The 17,221-nt window shown below is 41.9% G+C and overlaps 2 protein-coding genes across 3 annotated transcripts in view; one reads left to right on the forward strand and one right to left on the reverse strand.

Moving 5' to 3' along the window:
* The first annotated feature begins 261 nt into the window (after nucleotides 1-261).
* Nucleotides 262-9,318, forward strand: mcm10 (minichromosome maintenance 10 replication initiation factor). 2 transcript variants are annotated; one of them, XM_080886607.1, is made up of 18 exons: nucleotides 262-482; nucleotides 2,714-2,765; nucleotides 2,849-3,121; nucleotides 3,210-3,425; nucleotides 3,604-3,744; nucleotides 3,851-4,058; nucleotides 4,170-4,335; nucleotides 4,731-4,898; nucleotides 5,492-5,608; nucleotides 5,682-5,884; nucleotides 6,237-6,331; nucleotides 6,621-6,734; nucleotides 6,869-7,339; nucleotides 7,636-7,760; nucleotides 8,455-8,568; nucleotides 8,670-8,815; nucleotides 8,923-8,965; nucleotides 9,057-9,318. In XM_080886607.1, the coding sequence occupies exons 2-18, from the start codon at nucleotides 2,759-2,761 to the stop codon at nucleotides 9,138-9,140; spliced, it is 2,691 nt and encodes an 896-aa protein (XP_080742733.1). In that variant the 5' UTR covers nucleotides 262-482; nucleotides 2,714-2,758; the 3' UTR covers nucleotides 9,141-9,318. The 2 variants fall into 2 exon arrangements, with proteins under 2 accessions (XP_080742733.1, XP_080742734.1); XM_080886608.1 differs by having other exon boundaries at nucleotides 3,607-3,744.
* A 255-nt stretch (nucleotides 9,319-9,573) lies between these two features.
* The window catches only part of ucmaa (upper zone of growth plate and cartilage matrix associated a), a 49,176-nt gene continuing 41,528 nt past the window's right edge, over nucleotides 9,574-17,221 (reverse strand). The window contains exons 3-6 of the mRNA XM_080886615.1: nucleotides 15,572-15,631; nucleotides 15,388-15,480; nucleotides 12,965-13,063; nucleotides 9,574-10,294 (exon numbers count right to left, since the gene is read on the reverse strand). Coding sequence (XP_080742741.1) covers nucleotides 10,206-10,294; nucleotides 12,965-13,063; nucleotides 15,388-15,480; nucleotides 15,572-15,631 — 341 coding nt within the window. The 3' untranslated portion in view covers nucleotides 9,574-10,205. The remainder of the gene's footprint in view (nucleotides 10,295-12,964; nucleotides 13,064-15,387; nucleotides 15,481-15,571; nucleotides 15,632-17,221) is intronic.

Here is a 17,221-nt window from a genome sequence, read left to right on the forward strand (position 1 = left end):
ATGACTTCATATGTTTTAAAGTCCCGTGAAATGACATTTTAGGCGACTGGGGTTTCCCTGTATAAATAATACAACAAAATCTACTTCAGTAGTAGCTTATGTTGTTTTTGTTTTTTTTTTTACTTCTAGCTCATATTAATATCTAATCAAAGAAATTGCTATCCGAGCAACCACCCATTAATCTTTTTTTCTTTTTTTAAATCAGGCAAGATTTTGGGCACCTACCAGCACTCCGACAACACAACGGGGTCCTTCGTTTAGCGCCAGTTTGGATTTTCTCCCTCGCCCGGCCTGTGTGTGTGAATTACAATGAGGTTTATTGTGTCGTTTTTATTAAATATAACCGAATGACTTGTACATCGCCACGAAAGGCTTTACTTAGGACAGTAGGCGTTATTTTCGAGAGGTTGAATGTGGTCGTAACATCCGGTAAGGTGGTTTTCGGGGTGCTTGAGTGAAGGAAGACGCAAAGTTGCAAAAAGGTAAACTGTCTCATTATCTTTGACTTGGTCATAAATGAATGGAAGCTGTTTGTTTGTGTATATATACATATGCAGAATTATAGTTTTATATTCACTTGGGAAAGCGGCTGTCCATATCTTCAAACATTTATGCTCTTAGTTGCTTTTTACCGGGTTAAGTGTAACCACTTAGTCGTTTCATTTTACATTGTAAGTCAAGCTTAACTTATCTCCACTTTAGGCTGAACCTAGATTTTAATACTTTGGACATCTTTTCGTTTTCACATAGAATGAGTGTTAAAGCTGTTAGCGTCTTTAAAACAACTGGGACAGGATTTTAATTGTGCTCAGTAGCTCACAGTGTTGCACTGTTCTATACTGTGCAGTAAAGTGTAATACACAATTAATTGATTTAATGTATGTACAGGGTTAGTTACTGTTAAGTTACTGCTGCTAAAAGTGATTCTACAAGCTATTAAATTGTGCTTTGTGCTTAGTTTTTGCACAGCACTGCATAGAGTCCTGTGAAAACAGTTTTTCATATCACTGTAGTTTCAATTATTACTTGCATCGTGAAGAGATTGCTCCAACCTCTGCCGGAAAATCTGGAATTCTTTTTTTATGCTAATGTGTCCCCAGCAAGGAGGTAACAGGGTGATATCTCATCAGTGCAGGAAATTGTGTTGGATGTAAAATTATTTTGCCAAGAGCTGGACAAGCTGTGCATCTACACTAGCAGTCAAAGGTTTGGACACACCGTCTCATTTAAGTTTTTTTCTTTATTTTCGTGACTATATACATTGTAGATTCTTGCTGAAGGCATCAAAACTATGAATGAACACATGGAATTATGTAGTAAACAAAAATGTGTGAAATAATTGTGACAGACTGGCGACCTGTCCAGGTTTATACCGCCTCTTGCCCTATGACAGCTGGAATAGGCCCCAGCGCCCCCTGCGACCTTGAAAAGGATAAGTGGAAGCGAATGGATGGATGGTGTGAAATAACTCAAAACATGTTTTATATTTTAGATTCTTCAAAATACCTGCCCTTTGCTTTGATTACTGATTTGCACACTCTTGGCATTCTCTTGATTAGCTTCATTTTTGAAATGGTTTTCCATTTCAGGTAATCACCTGAAATGGAAAACTCTTGAAGGACTTCCCAGAGATGCTTAGCACTTGTTGGCCGTTTTGCCTTCACTCTGTGGTCCATCTCATCCCAAACCACATTGACTGGGTTTAGGTCAGGTGACTGTGGAGGCCAGGCCATCTGGTACAGAACTCCATCACTCTCCTTCTTGGTCAAATAGCCCTTATACAGCCTGGAGGTGTGTTTGGGGTCATTGTGCTGTTGAAAAATAAATGATGGTCCAACTAAACCCAAGCCAGATGGGATGGCATGTTGCTGCAGGATGCTGTGGTAGCCATGCTTGTTCAGTGTGCCTTCAGTTTTGAATAAATCCCCAGCAATGTCACCAGCAAACTATTCCCACACCATCACACCTCCTCCTTCATGCTTCATGGTGGGAACCATGCATGTAGAGACCATTTACCTTTTCTGTGTCACACAAAGACACGGCAGGTGGAACCAAAGTTCTCAAATTTGAACTCATCAGACCAAAGCACAGATTTCCACCGGTCTAAACAAATCTCTTCTGCTTGTTGCTTTTCCTTAGTTGTGGTTTCTTAGCAGCTATTTATATTTGATGTCTTCAGTTTATATCTACAATGTAGAAAGTAGTAAAAATAAAGAAAAACCATTAAATGAGAAGCTGTTTTCAAAGTTTTGAGAGAGATAATATATTGGGATAAGCTCACAAAGCCTCTTGTTAAGTCTAAATTCTATATTACTGTATACATAACACAAGCATTATGAAAGATGCAGCATTCGGTTAACTTTAGAAGTTTGTAACCTTGAGAAAGAGGGTCCAAGACAGCATCTAACTTGGAGCATGACACGGCTTGTTTAACTTTGTCTTGTAAAGTCTGTAATCTCTCAGGTGGTCAGCTGGACACCTTGGATACATGAGAAACACGGCTGCTGGAGTGTGTTATCACACTTTCCTGTGTGCTGCTGTGTGGTCTGAACAGTTTCACAATTCAGTCAAGCATTTAAAGAATGTGTTTTCTTGAATGTTTTTTTTTCTTTGTGGAAATTACAGCCCACATCTGGGTTTTTATTGTTTTTGTTTTCTGCGGGTCTTTCTTGAGGTTCTGCCAAAGTAATTCCACATATTTGCCTTTCTGTAGGTGACCAGGTGATTTGACATCAACGACACAGTGTAATTCCTTAAAATGGAGAGTAAGTGTCTGATTTAAAGCTCACGAGAATACTGCTTTATCAGTGGGTTAAGACACAAATGAGTGCATGTGCATTTCACTCAGGTGAGGATGATCTGGATATTCTGACTGCGCTGCTGGCTGAGAGCGAGGGTATTGGCGAAGAACAAGAAAGCCAGGAGCAGGCGGACGATCTGGACGGGCTGTTTGATGAGGAAAATGACGAGGAGTACAAAGAGGGCGTCGAGGAGGAAGAGCACAATGTGGACGAGATGTTGGAGCTCTTTGGAGATGTGGATGACATCAAACAAGAGGAGAAGGACAAAGAATCAGAGGGTGATTGTGAGAACCTGAACAAGTCGAAAGAGGATTTACAAGGTTTGTTGATGTACAGTGGAGTTTAGTGGAGCTACATGCTGAGCCTGTGTTGTCAGCTTAATTTTGTTATGCATTTTTTTTTCTTCAGAGGAGTTGAGGCAGATGAAGGAGCAGATGGAGAGGTTGCAGCAGCAGCTGGAGGCCAGCCAGAATGTCTCAGTCCCGTCAGCCTCTTCAGCCAAGACTTCAGGAAAAAACTCACCAAGTGTCACACCAGTGAGACCCAAACCTGCACCTACCCAGCAACCGGCCTCCAAACTGAGCCAGGCCAGACCAGCCACTAACACACAGAAGACACCAGCAGGTAAAGAAAACAGTGATGCCAACTCCCTCTGTAGTGCTCAAGCACATTGTACTGTGTCTAACCTTCTCTCTGTGCACTGCAGTAAAGCAGTTTTTCTTGTGTATAGTTTTGTTATAGCTATAACCCACCTCATGTTTCATGAATTCTTTCTTCTTCTTTTTTTTTTCCATCCTTCCAGCAGCGTCTTCATCCACACCAGCAAGAGCAGGAAGCCTCAAGCTCCAGGAGTCCTCTGAGTTTTCTTCTCAGCTCAGCTTTGCTGACTCATTTAAAAGCAAACCGAGAGTGGCTCACCAACCTAAACCCAGCACATCACCGGGTAAAACTCCAGTTTTTCCTTAAACAAAGTGATTGTGTCGTCACACACATTAGAGTGATGCACGTATGTTCTGTGTCTGAGTTTTTCTTGGCTGTGCTCCCCTCAGAAAGCAGAGGACCACTGGTAGAGATAAAGATCGGCAGCTCCTTCAAGCCCATAGAGAGCACCAGCACAGCCCCTGATGCTCTGCGCTCACCTTCAGCGTCCCATAGCAGACCTGCAGCAGCTGCGTCAGCAGTGCAGCCTAAAGCTCCTTCTTATCCATCTCTTCCCAAAGACGTGGCTCTTGAGAAATATTCAGGACTGCGGCTCAGGTCAGAGCACTGAAGTGATGACAAGTTGTCAGTTGAATTAGGTTTTCTTGTTTTGTTTTTTCCCATTCCTGTGTTTTTAAGTCTTTGGCTCGGTTCTGTTTGTCTCCTCAGAAAACCACGTGTTTCTTCTAGCGAGATGGACCGTAAGATGGCTGACCGCCGTCTGATTCGACTGTCACAGTTACCGGAGCGTATGGCTCGGGAGAAGCTGGAAGACAGCGACTGGGTGACGTTTGCTGTGCTGGTCAATAAAGCCACGCCTCAAAGCAACAGCAGTGTAAGTCAGACCTTGTGGACTTTGTTTGTGCAGCATCAGTGACAGTTTCATAGAAAAATATACAAAAGAAATGAATAAAAACTCTTTGTAAAAGAGTAGTTAAGGATGAGTTTTTCTGGTTTTAATCCAGCCTTTAGGGATGACTTTGAACAGAAGTAGGATTGTTCTGCATATACAGGAGGCAAAGATTTTTTGGTGTTTAATATATTTAAGTTGGAGTTAATTAAACCAAACTATTTCAGTATTGCTTGCATGATGCTAGGATTTGTTTTATTTATTTATTTTTCCCTGTGGAAGTCAAAAACCTTCGTGGTAGCACTAAGAAGATATTTCTATGCGGATGATAAATACATTTATCCTGTAATATTCCTGATTGAGCACTTTCTTCTCTGCAGGGCAAAACCTTTAGCATCTGGAAACTCAATGACCTCCATAACCTGGAAGTGTTTGTGTCTCTGTTTCTGTTTGGTGAAGTTCACAAAGAGCACTGGAAGACTGAGACGGGCACAGTAGTCGGACTCCTCAACCCAAACCCCATGAAGCAGAAAGAAGGATATGACGGGGTGAGCAGAAAGTCTGAAATGAATCTAATGTGGAGTCTGAGGAAAAATTATTTTCTCATTCTCAGTGATTTTGTACTTTAAAATCAGCTTCCAGTAGGAAAGACAGTCTGATATGTTGAATATTGGACACACTTGAGGGCTCCACTTAAATGTTTCTTGAGGGTCTGAGGCTCAAACCTTTTTCTTGCCTTTATGCCTTTAAATGAACATTTACACCTAATGATAAACAGATCCTTAGTCCATCTATTAATGGCACTGTGATATAAAGGTTTGACAATGTTACATTTTACTGCAAAATGTAACTCATATGTCTAAACTTTATCTCATTGGATAAAACGGATACGGGCAAAGTCTAACTTTGAGGATACAATTTGCAATTGAAAAAAGGTGACAAAAGGCAATAATGCACAATAGTCTGCACATTGCATTATTAAAGTATCGTGATTGAAATGATGGTATCATATCATGGGCTGTCTGGTGAGTCCCACCTCCAGTAGCTAACACCCATCATGTACGTCTGTAGTGTCTGTAGTTTTTGTACTGTAAGCTGATTTCCTTCCCAGAATATAAAACCTTGTGTGGAATGTGTGCAGGTGAGCCTGACGGTGGATCACCCACAGAAGGTGCTGCTGATGGGTGAAGCTCAGGACTACGGTATCTGCAAGGGTGTGAAGAGGAACGGAGAGCCATGCTCGCAGATAGTTAACATGGTTAGTCTGTTCTATCGTGTTTTCTGTACCTAAATGATTATCCTGTTGCCTTAAACTTCCATCTCCTCCACAGTATGAGTGCCCATACTGCCAGTATCATGTCAAGGCCCAGTATAAGAAGATGAGCTCAAAAAGGGCCGAGCTGCAGTCGTCGTTTTCCGGAAGAGCGCCCAGTAAAGTCATGGGGAAGGGGAAGGCAGGTGGCCTGAGAGAGCGGATTTGTCAGGACGGTTTCTACTACGGCGGCGTGTCCTCTGCTGCCTGTGCCGCCTCACTGTGAGTGTGTTTTTTCCTATTGCTAAAGTTCAGGTCAGTCAGACTGTAAGAGGAAGCTCTTTCTACTTTCCCTTTACATCTACAATATAGCAAATGAAGAACAATGCAGTAAAATCAATAAAAACTTGACTCAGCTGTTTCTGTTAGTATCCTCTGCAGCAGTTAGTCATGCAGGCTGTGGTCATAACCCTGTCCAACACAGATTCTGGCTTTAACTGGATTTTCAAATCAATAGTGTGTGCTGAAGTCAGTTTGCGCAAGTTAACTGCCACCCTTACAAAACCAGGAACACAGTGTGGGACTGAAAGCATCCAAGCTGCTGCATTTTCAGTAACAAGCCTGTGTGTTGCAGGACCGCGTCCAAACCAAACAAACCCACCCAGAAAACTCTGGACAAGCTGTTTGTGAGAGGCTCGGCTCAGCTCATCAGTCAAGCCAAGAGGCTCGGTAAGGACTGCTAGATTCTCTCACACTCACAGATTTGAATCATTCCTCATGGAAGTTGATGTTTACAAGCCTGATGTCGTAGGTGACAGATATATAGAATTGCATAGGAGTATTTTTTGCTTCAAACCCTTTTTTCCTTACCCCGACTTTCAGATCTAAAAATTGTTTTCTCCTTTGATTAAAATACTGATGTAGTTTTCAATCCTGTCGGTAATTTTAGGAGAGATCGATGAACAAATGCAGAAGGGAGTTCCCTATTTCAACTGTTTTTGCTTGTGTGTGTTTGTAGCCATGCAGTCTGGTGAAGTTGCAGGTTGCTCAGATGAATTTAAGAGCCTGATGTCAGTGCCAACACCTGGAGCTTTGCAGCTGAAGAAGCATCTCACGCAGGGCAGCCAGTCAGGTACACAACCTGCAAATCTTTTGCACTTTTTGGCAAGCTAGGTTATATTAAAGACACGTTTGATTACAGTGTTGTGAACTCAGTCATCTGTCTCACACACACACCAACAAAAAAATCTTATTTGGCATCCTCAGTTTCCAAAGAAACATCGGGAGCTCCTCTTCAGTCCATCTCGGCCTCAGACCTGCTGAAGCAGCAGAAACGGAAGCAGCGGGAGCTCCTGGAGAGCCGGTGGAAAAGGGTGGAAGAAGTTCAGAGAAGGTCGCTGCAGAACTCGGGGGGTGCGACAGGCCAAGATTGTTTAATGTCACCAAAAGCTGCTTCTGAAGTCCCCACAGCCTCCCAAAGCCCGGCGGCGCCCCACACTCCGACCCTGGGCCGAGGCTTCTCCAAGGGAGATGATATCCTCTTCTTTGATGCCAGCCCCCCTCCAGCTCCTTCTCCCAGCACCCTCAACCTATCAGATGCCAAGCTGGCTGCTCTGAAGAAGCTAAGGGCTAAAGACACGGGGCTGGTGAAGGAAGACCCCAACGCTGTGAAGAGGAAGAGGAGTGACAGCAGTGAGATCAATGCCCGAGTAGAGCGGAATCGCACCTCACCCAGCGGTACGCATTTCAGTTTTTTCCAGTGTAATTCATACATCTAGATAGCTATCCTCTTTTTTTAACTTTCTTGTAAAGTTTTAAATTAAAGATAACAATTATTTGTTATTTTAGCAGTACGGTACCTCACAGGATGGCAGGATATTGTTGCCTCTGTACCTTGACTGCATAATGTTATCTTTTTGTTGTTTTTGTTGTTTGTTGTGCTGCCACAGATTCTTGGGAACACAGGTCTTTATCTTTTTATGCTGAAGTAAACTTACCGTTGCCTGTTTTATGGTTCTTTTCTTTGTCTGAAGCCTCAGCTAATGAGGAGGAGGAGCCGGTGCAGAAAAAGAAGCGAGAACAACTCGACTATGTCCAGTCAGAGGAGTTTCAGAAGATCCTGAAAGCCAAATCTCGCCACGGGATTATACTTCAAGCGGTATGACCAGTGACATTTGATGATGCATAGATGCATATGAAAAACCAAATTTAGTGCAAATTTATAAGTTTGCTGGCTTACAAAGAATTGAACTTCCTCTAATTTTTATGGTAGTTTCATTTTAATGGGGAAGAATCAGAACCAAAATGCCAGAAAAAAACATGTTAGTTATAGTTATAAGGTCATGGAGTGGCCTCAGCCAGTCTCCAGACTGCAGTCCTGTAGAAAACCTGTGGAGGGAGCTGAAGCTTTGAGAGTTTCTGTAAAGAGGAGTGGGCTAAAATCCCTCCTGAGATGTGTGCAAACCTGGTGACCAAGTACGACAAATGTCTTACTGACATGAGTCATGTTTTGCTTGGGGATTAAATTCATATTTCTCTTAATGATATAAGGTATAAATATGTATGTGATATGGTTGGTTGATAGTGTCTCTCTTCATTAAAATTAAACAAATATAATTCGATTCACTTTTGTCTATACAGGGCCAAATCACAGCAACAATCACCTCAAGACACTTTATATTGTAAGGTAATACATACAGAGGACCCCCCCCCCCCATGAGCGTGCGGCCAGTTAAAAATTAGAAGGTTAATTTCTTTGGAAATGAGCAAGCTTACAAATTCAGCATGGTATCCAATAACCTTTTTTCGCCCCATTGTATATTTCTTAATGAATAGCTCTCTTTCTCTTTCAGGCGGAGTACCAGCTACAAGAGCGCTACTTCAATGTTCTGGTGAAGAAGGAGCAGATGGAGGAGAAGATGAGGAACATCAGAGAGATGAAGTGTCGGGCTGTCACCTGTAAAAAGGTACTGAGCCAGAAGTTGAATTCACCGCTGACCCAGGTGTGCTGTGGTTGTCTATCAGAAGTCACTGAAGTAAACCGTTGTTATTCTTCTGCTGGTTCCAGTGTAGTTACACCTACTTCAAGCCGGCGGATCGTTGTGTAGAGGAGAACCATGATCTGCGGTGGCACGAGGCAATGAAACGCTTCTTTAAATGTCCTTGTGGACAGAGAGCCATTGCTCTGGACAGACTGCCACACAAACACTGCAGGTAAGACAGTGGCTTTCCGACAAGGCCTGGCAGAAACACTGAAATGATGTGTACACTGTAGTGGGACTGTGGGACTCGCCAACTCATTAGTCATTTTGCCTTTTCAGCAACTGCGGTCTGTTTAAATGGGAACGAGATGGGATGTTGAAGGTAAGCTGTCACAGATTACCAATTTAAAAGTTTAAAGCAACATTTGATTGAAACAAAGTAGACTGATCACACACTTGATGTTTCGTTGCAGGAGAAAACTGGCCCTAAGCTTGGTGGAGAGCTCCTCCTGCCTCGAGGAGAGGAGCATGCCAAATTCCTCAACAGCATGAAGTGATTTATTATTGAGGGAGCAACCTATAGACTTTTATGTTTGTAATTTAAGGTTTTACCAGGCTTTCATTAGTATCAGGTCTGTTTTTAAATTTTGACATTATGTAGCTCTTGAGTGTCTGTGGTGATACCAGATGTGCTGCAAATTGGCTGATTAAAGCTGATTAAAGATTTTATATGTACAGACTGTTTTTCCCTACAAGAGAAGAATTTTTGCTCACCTATATTGGCACAGAAACACCCTCTAACACGCTCCATATGTTGGTGCCAGGCGGAGCCAGGTGGCACTTACTCAATTCTTTGAGCCAATCCACATGGCTTTAAAGGTCTGAGGTGGAATCACAGTATAGAGATAAAATAAGCTTTTCTGGGGTTGAAGCTGTGTGATTAGCAAGTGCCAGAGTGCCATGCCACATCATTGTGAGGCTTTTATTTTTGCTCGCTATCCCGTCGCTGCTTGTTTCCCCCCCCCCCCTTCTTTCTCTTCACTGAGCACTTTGTGTCTAATATTTCCACTCTGGAATGTGGGATCCATTTCAGGCTGATGATTTCTGCAGCTCACCTCATCTTTTATTCCAAACCGCCTACCTCCCTTTAAGTAAAACTCAAAATACCAGACAGTGGAAGTGTGAGGAAAAGCACATCATTGGAAATTCATCTTTATTTGTCATTGTGACTTGGATATGAAGGACAGTTTGTTGGAAAAATTAAGCTACAACTCTTATCTGGCAAAACCATTTGTGTATAAAAGGTTGGTTTCTTGCCGCTAATACAGCACGTCAGGCTGAAACGACATTATATAGCTTCAATGTACATATAAAAAAAAAACAAAAAAGCATGCAAAATTTCTGCCCAACAGTACAAAAGTTGATCCTTACAGTTTAACAATGAAGACATATATTGCACTCTTTAAGTTGTATACAGAAATCAGGTTGAGAAAAAGGTGTAGATTAAAGTGGGACAAATACAGAAACCACTTGCACTCAGAGTCGGGCTGTCACCTTCAGTACGGGGTAAAGGTTGTGGCAGTGAGAGCTGCTGTTGCCCAGCTCTCTGTGATTGAGGATGCTTAGTGGAACCAGTAGTAGCGAGGAGAGAGACCATCGTAATGAAACTCACGCAACTGCTCATTTGTCTCTCTTGACCTCTCATTAACCTCTGTAGATGGAAAAAGAAAGAAAATCATAATTAAGGCAATGCAATAAGCAAGCATATAACAAACTATATGTAAAATATGTTGAAAGCCACTGTGACAGCACAGTATTCATAATCACATTGTATTCCTGCTCTACTGTAGTTTACAAAATAAAAAACGAGTTTGAACTAGCGATTGACACCATAAAACAATAGGGAACATTGTAGCCTGGCATGGGTGTTGTGGAAGGAAAAGACTGATGAAAGGAATACACAACCACTGGGGCAAGAAAATCAGATGCAACAGGTCTGTAGAATTTAGACTGCAAACTGATGCGGAACATGGATATCCTCTCTGAGTCCCAACTCTGACAGAGGGTTCTTCCTATATCATGCTATATAAATAAAACCAAATTGGATTGTTGTCAGGAGAGATATGTAACAGTCATTTGTAAAAGACGATGGCGGCAGAGTCATGGTTTGTGGCTGCATTTTACATGGGGGAACACAATCAATCATAACTGGCCTTCCCAGAGCTCAGACCTTGATAAGGAAGCAGTGTGGGATAATCTTGACAGCAAATGGAACAAGAGGCAGCCAACATCCAAAATACACAGAGCTTTGGAAGATCTTTTAAGATGCCTGGAGAACTATTTCCGAAGACTACTATAAGACGTTACAGGAAAGCTGGCAAAGAGAGTTCAGGCTAAACTAAAGAATAAAGGTGGTCACATTAAATATTGATTTTTAAGCCTGTTAGAATTGTTAGACAAACTGTTTTTACCTTCTATAAAGCGCATTTCCTTTTACACGTTCAATAATTTGTTACACCTGTTTCCTATTTTCTGAGGTGGCTCAAGACTTATCAGAGTACTGTGCAAACTTTTTCCAACATACAATTTTAATGCTATACTTTAATCCTCACTCTTACACCTCATTTTATTTTTGTACTGGCGGGAAGCAGTTCATCAAACAAAACCGATGAGTAGATGCTATCAGGTGGAGGTGACTGTAGTGGGTCATATAAAGAGGAGGTTGTTTCAATCTATCCACTGTCTATTAGCATATACAAAAAGAACTGAAATATTCCATACATAGCCTGAAATGTGACTCTAAAGTATAATGCTTTTCATTATTAGCAGTGCCTTAAATTCTTAGCTAGCTAGGCTAGTGTTAGCAAAGCTGAGTTTTTACAGACCCTATTTACAATGAGGACAAATACTGGTGACTGCTATGCCTTAGCCTCCTAGTAGATGCGCCTATGGTATGAATTTTAAAATTCCTACATTGCTTTTTTCCCAGTTACCACATTCCCAAGATTTTCAGAAAACCTGACCTCTTAAACTCAGCGGAGATTTTTAGTATGCTAGGCGCACCTATGGTATCAATTTGAAACTCCGATGATGGCTTGCTCTCAAGTTATTGCATTAACAAATTTGGGAGTAGACACCGCCCACCCACGACGACTACAACAATACGCTATCAGCTTAATATGGGTGAGGGGTAAAAAACATTTATGCTACCTCTAAGTTGCATTCCTGAGTTAGGCAATTGATTCTTCTTAACTATAATCTCAACTGCTTTCAGAAGCTAACAATAAATCTATCAAAAAGTGAAATTTTATGAAACCCTTGCTGCGAAAAGTAAATCACACTAACTTGATAATAATAACATAATTAACTATAGCTCATCTTTTGCACAGTATAGAGAATTTGTTGGCCCCATAGCAAAGCAATGTATGTGCTCACTTCAGAGTAATTCAGGTATTATTCAAAGTTTGGTATCGCAATATTTCTTCCATTCTTTATGGTTCACCAACTTGATTTTAAATGCAGCATAAAGTGATAAAAATGGACCGAGACATGAAAATACGAATTCTGTGTTGGCATTCGGTTGAGACCTTGTTTATCTTTAGAACTTGTTGACCCAAACCATGCAAACACCGTCTCTCACAAATAAAACCCAGTCCCATCTTTATGGTTAGCAGTTCTTAGTTTAGAAACTGTGAATGCAGCTATATCACAAGTGACAGACGACCACAGGGAAGATTGTCAGCTTGGGATCAACCACAAATAGACACTTTGATTTGGTGTGGAGTCTCAAGCACTGTGCTGTGGTTCAACGGCTCGTGGGTGCCAGAAGATCCAAACTTAATCTTTGTCCCTCAGTGTGGTCTCGACTGAGGCCTCTCATGGTGACTAACATTCAAGTAATTGTCAGTTTCCTGTAAGAGTGAGCTCAAGTTGGCTGTTGCAATATCGCCTATCTTTTCTGTTATAGTGCTTCATTAGGGGTCTCAAAGCAGATTGATGTTTCCATTACTATTTCTGTTAAATCAGTGACAATGATTCATGATTATTTGTTCTTGCATTTTTTTTACTTGTGTTTTGATGATTTCACCTTCAGCACACAGAAACAATGACTTTAAGTAAGCATTTGGTATTTAATTGAAAATTCCTTTCCTGTTTTCATTAGCGCTATAAACAGGATAATAGGAAAATGTTTTCCCCTGCTGTGTATTTCCTAATTTGATGTGCTGTTGTGCAATCTCAGCAAAATGTAGACTTGAGGGAACATATCTAATAGTAGGAGTCATAGAATCGCCAGATGCCGTAACTTAATTTTTGTTTCATGGTGTTAAATCGGAGAGCACAGGAACCTGCTTTAAAGAAACCAGGTTAATTCAGGTCTTACCGTCTCGGTCCTCCTCAACATAGTTCTCATATTCGTTCCTTTGTTCCTCATTGTACTCCCTCCTGCGCTCATCGGCTGCCATTTTCACCCTCTGCTCAGCTGTTGGTGATGGAAAGAGTTATTTGCTCACAAAATAGTCAAAATAGAAGGTTGTATTTTTTCACATGTTCAAAACTGTTTTAGTAGTTTTTACTTCCATGGTCTGATTCTACTGTAACCTTTCTTTTTTATTCATTTTTGATTAATCATTTTATTCCATTATTTACCTTCTAATTGGGATAAACATCTAAAATATTGTGTGAACATTATCCCAGGCACAGGTACAGGGTAGGCTCTTTATGGATTAGATAAGACTTCTAATCCATACATAGTGCCTGTAGGTCAACCGTAGCTGCAGTGTGGGAAATAATTATATTTGATGCCTTGCTGAATTTGTATTTGAAGTTTTCTCACTTAAGAAGAAATGAAGAGACTTTTTTAGTAGTTCCATTTTAATGGAGAGACACCGATAGGCTGCTGCTTGCCCATTTGCCAAATAGACCACAATCAGTCAATCAATTACACCTGTCCACAGAATCAGTTCCTTCTCCACCAACATGTGCAAGACCAAAAAGCTGTTAAGGGACATGGACCTGCAAAAGGCTGCAATGGGCTACAAGACCATCAGCAAAAAGCTTGATGAAAAGGTGACAACTGTTTGTGCGATTATTTGGAGATGGATGAAATATAAATGGCCATCAGTCACTCTTGGTCTGGAGCTCCATGCAAAATCCTACATTGGGTGAAGATGATCATTAGAAAGTTTGTGGATCAGCGTAAAACTATATGGGGGAGCTTCCAAAAGATCTGAAGGCAGTTGGGACCAGTCACAAAAAACACCATTGGTAACACACTACACCATAATGGACTGAAATCTTGCAGTGCGCCCAGCTCAAGAAGGTACAGATAAAGGCCTTTGTTAAGTTTGCCAGTGAACATCTAAATTTTTCAGAGAAAGTTTTGGGAAAAGTGCTGTGGTCAGATGAAATCAAAATCGAGCTCTTTGGCATTAGCTCCACCTGCCATATCTGTGAGAGGGAAAATGCTGAGTATGACCTAAAGTCAAGCACGGAGGTGGATTATTATGCTTTGGGGGTTTTCTGCTAAGACTACATGACACTGCATTGAGGTGCCAATGGATGGGGCCATGTACAGTAAAATCTTGGATAAGAGTCTTCTTCCCTCAGCCAGAAAAATGAAGATGGGTCATGGCTGGATATTCCAGCATAATAAACATAAAAAACATACCGCTAAGACAACAAAGTCTAATGTCCTCTTGTATTCTCTAACAGATTTAAAAATGGAAAAACAAAAATGGGGAAAGGGAAAAGAATAGTAGAATGCTACAGACAGCTGCTCTGGTTAAGCAGTCATCCAACATCTGTTGGAAATATTATACATAAAACAATCAATTTTTGCCTTTTAAGTAATTTTGAGCACAGAGACTTCTTCCTTTCAATAAAATCTTTCCTCTGTAATTGGTTGTTGTGCATCCACCTTTACTTTTCTCTCCAAAGAAAAGTCCTTTACACACACACACATAGCTGACTAGGGTTCAAATTGACTAACCTGGCAAGTAACAATATCAACCTTTTTTCCAAGAAAAGGTTGTTTGTCTGTTACTGCTACGATGGGTGGGAAAAAGTGTCATGAAAAACAGCCTGTCTCTGGATGTCTGCCCAGGGACATGCATACTTCTCTGATAGTTTTTTCCAGTATAAAACATATAAATCAACAAAGAAAAACTTCTGGGTTGGACTGATGGTTTCAGAGCTTTTGTGCAAGTGAATGTGTTTCTGTTTAGTTAGTTTTAAGGTGTGTGAATGATGTTTATTGTACTAATTCTCAGAATGAAAGAATGAGCTTACTGTACCAAGAAACTTAGAGAATGAGCCTGCTCCAGAGTACCCTGTGACTCCTTCTGCAGCCTCCAGTTTGTGTGTGTGTCTGTGAGAGACCTAGATTTGAAAGATGCTTCTGCATGGAACACCTGCCTGAGTTTGTATCACTCTCTTTAAGTGTCCCAGCTTGCAGCCAAAACAAACTGTGTCATCTCCAATCCCAACCACAAACGAATAAGCCAACAGTCACACAAAGAATATCTATGGAACGTGCCATAATTGAGTGTGGCCACATCAGCGACTCAAGCAGGGCCAAGGAGAACTAAACCACATGTAGCACTGAATATAAATCAACACACTCCCCACTCCCAGACCACACCAGCCAAACAGCGCAAAGGCAGTCAATTCTTCAGCTTTTCAGAAATAGCCATTCTTCCTCCAAAATGACTACAAAACAACATGCAGACAGCCCTAAACAATTTCCTCTTGGTGGCTAGCCTTTGTTTTAAAGTGGATGTGTAAAATATATGGTGTGCAGCATACCTAGGAACTCGTAGTATCGGACTGAGCGCCGATTGCGGCGTTTGAAAAAGTTGGAGGCGTCTGACTCGGGCATAAAAACCTGCTGTGCAGCACCTAAAGGTCAGAGGTCATAAGTTCACAGCTGCATGAGCAGAAATGTAAAGAATAATTTACTGGAAGTAGCTTGAAGGATAAAAAGTCATACCTTTAGCATCTGATGCTTTTGAGTCATCCCGTACTGCTGCACCTTCCACCAGGCTGAAAACTAAAGGTGAGGGGAAAATATTTTATCTCATACATATATATATATATATGCTTTACACACACACACACACACAGATATATATATATATATATATATATATATATATATATATATATATATATATATATATATATATATATATATATATATATATATATATATATATATATATATATATATATGGTCAAGAATACCAGAGGCGCAAAACACCAGCTACTGGTAGACAGAACAATCAGCCGAGACTGCAAGACCAGACTGACCAACCTGTGCACTGCCTGGATTGATTACAAGAAGGCCTATGACTCAATGCCCCACAGCTGGATACTGGAATGCCTAGAATTGTACAAGATCAATGGGACCCTAAGAGCCTTCATCAGGAACTCAATGGGGATGTGGCGTACAACACTAGAGGCCAACTCCAAGCCCATAGCACAAGTCACCATCAAGTGCGGGATCTACCAAGGAGATGCTCTGTCCCCACTGCTGTTCTGCATAGGCCTGAACCCCCTCAGTGAGATCATTAACAAGACTGGCTACGGATACCGACTACGGAACGGAGCAGTTGTCAGCCACCTCCTGTACATGGATGACATCAAGCTGTATGCCAAGAGTGAACGAGACATCGATTCACTGATCCACACTACCAGGCTATACAGCAATGACATTGGAATGTCGTTCGGACTGGAGAAGTGTAGTCGGATGGTAACAAAGAGAGGGAAGGTAGTCAGAACTGAGGGGATTGAACTACCAGAAGGCAACATTGCAGACATAGAGGACAGTTACAAGTACTTGGGGATCCCGCAGGCGAATGGGAACCATGAAGAGGCCGCTAGAAAAGCTGCAACCACCAAGTACCTGCAGAGGGTCAGGCAAGTCCTGAGGAGTCAGCTGAATGGTAAGAACAAGATCCGGGCCATCAACACGTACGCCCTGCCCGTGATCAGGTACCCTGCTGGGGTAATAGGCTGGCCAAAGGAGGAGATAGAAGCCACTGACATAAAGACAAGAAAGCTCCTTACCATGCATGGAGGGTTTCACCCCAAATCCAGCACCCTGAGGCTGTACGCTAAGCGGAAGGAAGGGGGCCGGGGACTGGTGAGTGTCAGCACCACAGTCCAGGATGAGACAACGAACATCCAAGAATACATTAGGAAGATGGCCCCAACTGACCGAGTGCTCAGTGAATACCTCAGGCAGCAGAAACCCAAGAAAGAGGAGGGAGACGAGGAACCATCATGGAAGGACAGGCCCCTGCACGGTATGTACCACCGGCAGATAGAGGAGGTGGCTGATATCCAGAAATCCTACCAGTGGCTGGACAAAGCTGGACTGAAAGACAGCACAGAGGCACTAATCATGGCAGCACAAGAACAAGCTCTGAGCACAAGATCCATAGAGGCTGGGGTCTATCACACCAGGCAAGACCCCAGGTGCAGGCTGTGTAAAGATGCCCCAGAGACAATCCAGCACATAACAGCAGGGTGCAAGATGCTAGCAGGCAAGGCATACATGGAACGCCATAACCAAGTGGCCGGCATAGTGTACAGGAACATCTGTGCCGAGTATAACCTGGAAGTCCCGAGGTCAAAA

Source organism: Rhamphochromis sp. 'chilingali' (genome assembly GCF_963969265.1).
Source record: "Rhamphochromis sp. 'chilingali' genome assembly, chromosome: 7".
Classification (NCBI taxonomy): domain Eukaryota; kingdom Metazoa; phylum Chordata; class Actinopteri; order Cichliformes; family Cichlidae; genus Rhamphochromis; species Rhamphochromis sp. 'chilingali'.